General features: G+C 41.8%; 1 protein-coding gene across 1 annotated transcript; it reads right to left on the bottom strand.

Moving 5' to 3' along the window:
• Window positions 1–332: 332 nt before the first annotated feature.
• On the bottom strand, window positions 333–5,309 carry LOC106109911 (BRCA1-associated protein homolog 2; the record flags this gene model as incomplete). The annotated part of the gene is made up of 7 exons (XM_013291564.1): window positions 333–537; window positions 702–819; window positions 1,149–1,298; window positions 1,958–2,150; window positions 2,839–2,930; window positions 4,334–4,622; window positions 5,126–5,309. Coding segments are annotated over 7 exons (1,176 nt in total), but the record flags the coding sequence as incomplete, so codon positions are not given.
• Window positions 5,310–5,758: the final 449 nt, after the last annotated feature.

The raw sequence follows: 5,758 nt of genomic DNA, 5'->3' as shown, positions 1-5,758 counted from the left end.
ACAAAGCACATTCAAGCAAAAAAAAGAGACATTTCAAACATCAGATAAAGTTGTCTATGGAGCAACTGGGTACAGCCCAATGTGCGCCGGTCGAGCCTTTAAGCTTACACTTTATTAAATCTCACTTTTAGAACTATTTTACAACAGACGGACATGTTTAATATCCTGTAAGGGCCAAGATTTTATAAATGTTTCTTTTATCACAAAATCGCTATTACTTAAAATCGAATATTACGACTATCGATTCGACAACAATCAAAAGCTTGTGCCAGTGTCATAGATTAACTCAGCTGTCAAATAGAACGTAATAGAACAAGTACAAAAGAGATTGGTCGTTAGTCAAAAAGTACATTATTTATTTATCACGTTACATTTGGTCTAGTTAAGCTACCGACGCCTGCGACGAGGTTTGGCTGGGGCTACAGACACGCTGGCGGAGGCTATCTCCTCTTGCGTTGCGCACTCCGACTTCTCGAGCTGGCCGCGAGCCTCCACGAAGAACATCACATCGCGGAGCTGTTCTTTGAGATCTGACACCTAGGACACATAAAAATTACTTTTTTAATGATTTTAAAATAAATGTAAAGGTTATAGTAGTAACTAAACAGAAATCAGTTTACGAGTACAACCATTTTCTTCTTAACATTAATATACGTGGTTTATAGTCCTTTTGAGCCGGATATTGTTAATAATTTGCGTACTTCCTGCATGAATGCTTGCTCTTTGAGTCGCGCCTGCTCCTGCCACTGCGCCTGGCTGCCGGCAAGCGCTGTCGCCAGCCCGCGCTCCTCGCTCAACTCATTTTGCAACGTTGATAGTCTGCAAACATAAGAAATCGTTAATTGCAGTCGTTTATTTTGGTTTGTTATTCGCCGAAATGGCGAATCTATCTCAAATACAGATATTTCACCTTTAACCAACAGAGGGGCAGATGCACTGGATATTTCACTTTCCCATACGTCCGATTTACTTCCCAATGGCATCTTTCTACTAAAAAAAGGTTGGAAAGGGGAAAATGGACTAAAATTAATCTTTAAGCACTCAGATATTTACTATCACCGATTTATTCGGAGACAGTTGTACTTAGTCATTAAAAAAGGGTCAAGTCTAGACTTGTTTTTACTGCATTCTGCTGAATTGCTACATACTTTGTATTAAGTTGCTGCAGTCGTCTGTCGAGGGCCTTATTGTCGCGAGTGAGCAGCGCCACCTGGCCGCGCAGCGCCGCGCCCTCGGCCTCCGCGGCCGCAGCGCGCGCCCGCAGCGCCTCGCACTCCGCGCTCCTCTCGCATTCTAACCTACAAATACAACGATTATATCTCACTTTATCTACTAGCTGTTTCTCAGGACTTCGCCCGCGTGAACTTAAAAATTAATAAAATAATGCGTGTTACTCGCAGATTACCTTTCTAACGGTGAAAGAATTTTATAAAAGGGACCCAGTAGTTTTTGACTTATTTCAATACATACAAAAATACAAATTCCTCTTTATAATATTAGTATAGATATAGATTATAAGTGTTTAGATGGATGTTTGTTAGCGTTTGTAGTTTACACAGCTGAAGGGATCTCGATGAAATTTGGCGAAAATGTGAAACTTAGTCTGAAAAAACACATAGGCTACTTACAATGATTTTTTTTTATTTCGCGCGGATAGAGTCGCGGGTAAACGCTAGTACATACATAATATGTTTCATTATGGCCTAATAATAATTAGTATGGGGAATAGACATATAAATAATCCCAAAGCTGTACAATTAAATAGCTTAAAAGAGACAAAACAAATATTTTCTAATACGTTTCCTTTTTACAATTTATTTTTGGAATTCTTTCCAAAAATAAATTGTAAAAAGGCACTTAGTACCAAATTAATTAATGTCAGCCGCCAAACTACTGTGCAGTTTGACGACTTGTCTTTTAAATGTATTTTTTGAATAGATAAATATGTTATTGTTACTTGGCGATGTTATCCTCGTAGTAGGCGCGCTGGCGGTCGAGCTGCTGCGTGAGGATGTAGGTGAACTCGAGCTGCACGGAGTCCAGCTTGGCGCCGCAGCCCGCCTCCTCGCCGCCCGCGCCCTCCGCGCCCTCCGCCGCCACCAGCTTGCCGTCCGGCTTGTTCTGCACCAGCCGGTGCACGAACTTGTCGCCTGCCACACACAACGTCAACATTATTTGTTCTAGCTTCTACTTTACAGTGGTAGAGCCCGCTTTAACATCTTCGTACGAATGAGCCGGCTCCAGCAATACCACGACCACACAGAAGACAGGTGTGAAGTGGAAACAATTCCGCGTTTCGTCTGATGAGTGTAGTGCCGGTGGCCTAATTTTATTCCCTTTCCCTTCCCACCCTTTTCTTAAGAGGATGGGAAGGAAAAGTGGATTAGACGGTAGAAGAGACGCACAGGAAGGGGAAATGTCTTTATATGGGTCTCCTCCTCCGTCAATTAAGGGGACGTAACGCATTTGCAATAGTGGATGTTTATGGGCAGCGGTTGCTTTCCATTTCGGTGGATTCAGGCCACTTGCTCGTTTGCCTTGCGACTCTGTCCGTGAATAAATGAGATACGTTCAGCAATTTAAGGTACAAACTCCAACAATGATTCATCCCATCTAAACGCATTTATAATATTAGTAACAAGTAAAATTATCAAATGAAAAAGTTCGATTTTTCATAACAACTAAATTCGATTGACATGTTTGAAGCATCGATTAATTAACTTTAATCGTTATCTTTACGTAGATCTACACTATGAAGCTAAAACAAAGATCAAATGTCACCTATTACGTATCCTACATAGAAAATTTAATAAAAAATTAGATTATTGCATAACAAACCTGCATAGTCCCAGACTCGGTTCGAACCCAATTGTAGGGCGTAAGTGTGATTGGAAGCTAGGAAGTGTTTTGCTGCGTGACCTCCTTCATACCTGTTCATGTAAACATTCTGATACATCTATGGCTGGTCTCCATTTAAAGTAGAAATTAAAAGTACAAAAAATATTTTAGCGAACAATTCAGTGTCTATAGAGCGAAATTTCGGGCTCATCATCATTTTTATCACCCTTGTCCATAAGGAGGGTCACAGATATGACAACGCAGGGCTTTTGTCATTGGCTAACAATTATCGTTACCATTGCAATCTTACTTCTTTACTACTATTGGTTTGAAGTTTTTATTCCTTTCCCGCATTAAAATTATTCAAAAATATGATGTGATTGCTTACTATCCACATGTTTAGAAGAAAATCAGTACAGCGCTGGAGTATTAGCACAACACTAGATTATTGTCTTATACATCCCGTCCCTATCTGACAGCTGTCAATGTCATTCAGACAATAGCGCGCCATTCTAACGGAATCAGCTCTGTATGTTTAAGTTAATACAATTAAAATAATAATAATAATAAAGATTCTTTCTTGAATAATCATTGTTTACAGGATCAATATCGCTTTGATTCCTTAACTAGAAAATCCTCTGCTTAAGGAGCCAATGCCTTCCCTTTCACGTACATTTAACAACGGAAAGAAGCCATATAAATTACAGAAGAAAAAAAAACTTTTTTTTTTTATAGCATAAGGTGGCAAACGAGCAAACGGCGCGCCGCCAAAATGGCGAAGCGACCGCTGCCCATAGACATCCGCAATTGCAGATGTGTTGCCTACCCTTATCCGACGGAGGAGGAGACGCACATAAAGAGCATGTTTCCCCTTTCTATGCATCTCCTCCACCGTCAAATCCACTTCCCCTTCCCAACCTCTCCTTATAAGAAAAGGGTGGTAAAGAGAAAGGGACTTCAATTAGGCCTCCCGCACCACACTCATCAGACGAAACACGGAATTGCTTCCATTTGACGGCTGTCTTCTGTGTGGTCGTGGTATTACTGGGGGCGTGCCCTACAGTGCTAAGATGTTAAAGCGGGCACTACCACTGTTAAGTTATTATTATTATTAACAAGTAACTATAAATTAAAAATATTTTAATAACTAGCTGTTCCCATGCGGCTTCATCCGCATGAAATTATGAAAATTGTTTACATTTGTCAAATTCTCAATAGCAAATGTCAAAATGACACGACATGACAAACCTTGACAGTCTTGCTTAATTGATGTTGGCAACAACTTATGGTCTCTTTCCCACATTAGGATTTTTATCTAAAATATTTATCTCCTAAGTTTAATGGCGTGAAAATATATAGCCTAAAGCGTGACGTAAGTGTAGGGCTTTTTATTAAAAAATAGAATTATTCAAAAATATGCTGTAATTGCTGACGTCTTAGTGAAACAAAGAAGTGTGTGTTTGCTTTATTATATTAGTGTAGAAAGTAATTTTACCTGCCACAGCCGACGTGTCCGCATATGAGGCAGATCCAAAGCGCGCCCGCGGTGACGCCATCGGGCAGCCCCTCCGCCAGCCCGTCCCGCGCCTCCTCGCCGTCCGCGCCCGTCTGGTCGCCGGGCGCCGCGCGCGCGCACTGCTCGCAGCGCGCCTCGCGGCCCTCCGGCGTCTGCGCGCAGCGGCACACCGGGCAGCGCGCGTCGCGCCACCGCACCAGGCACTCCGCGTGGAACGCGTGCGCGCACTGCACGCTCAGCACGCCCGCCACGCTCTCGTCCATACGCTCTATCATAACAATTTTTTTCAATATAAGGTGGCAAATGAGCAAGCGGCCTGAATCCATCGAAATGGAAAGCGACCGCTGCCCATAAACATCCGCAATTGCAGATGCGCTGCCTACCCTTCGTTGACAGAGGAGGAGACGAACATAAAGAGGACATTTCCTCTCCTATGCTTCTCCGTCAAATCCACTTTTCCTTCCCATCCTTTCCTCTTAAGAGTGGAAAGGAAAAGGGACTAAAATTAGGCCTCCAGCAATACACTCATCAGACTGTACACGGTATTGCTTTTACTTTACGACTGTTTTTCTGTGTGGTCATGGTATTACAAAGGGCGAGCCGGCCCTACACTGCGAAGATGTTAAAACCTACCCTACTATTGTTACTGAAAGCACTCAATTCATTAACGCGGTTACAATCTAACAAACTACAACATATTATTGGAATTTGGGAGTTTAAGTGGTAGCAAATTTAAATATCTTTTACATTTGTTAGTGAATTTGCAATTACCCAAGCAGACGGGACATGTTGGCAGCTCAGTGTGCGAGGGCGGCGGAGTGCCGTCTCTCGCCCACTCCACACGCGACACCCACGCCATGTGGCAGAGCGCGTGGGGCTCCAGGCTGCTGTACGGGACTCCATCGAACGCGGAGTGGAACTCACGTGCCGCAGCAGATGTACGGAATCTTAATACGACAATTTAGAACTTTCAATTCTATCTTGATAATCATAAATGCGAAAGTTAATATGGATGTTAAAGTTTGTAGCTTAAACCGCTGAATGGATCGCATAATAGCATAGTAGTCTGGAAGAATGCATACATACTTTTGTTTTTTTATAATTTCATATGGACGGAATCGTTGACATAATATATTTCTATCCAACGATACAAAACTGTTATCAAGAATTGCTAAAACCAACACACGACACAATAATACATTTATTTGTAACATATGGTTTAAAAGTAATTTTTATGTCTACTTTCTTTTCAACTACTATTTATTTTCCATTATTCTTGAGGGGGACAGCTGCCTTCTTCCAAACAACAACCACGAGTAAGGATTGTTATGAACTGTGTGAAATTTTTAAGACATGGGTAATTCTGGAAAGTGGGAGAGATAAAATGGATGTCCACATATAATT

The sequence above is a fragment of the Papilio polytes genome, unplaced genomic scaffold, assembly GCF_000836215.1.
Source record: "Papilio polytes unplaced genomic scaffold, Ppol_1.0 DF824269.1, whole genome shotgun sequence".
In the NCBI taxonomy this organism is placed as follows: Eukaryota; Metazoa; Arthropoda; class Insecta; order Lepidoptera; family Papilionidae; genus Papilio; species Papilio polytes.
Note: the sequence above shows the minus strand (reverse complement) of the source record. Positions and strands in the feature narration are given on the sequence as shown.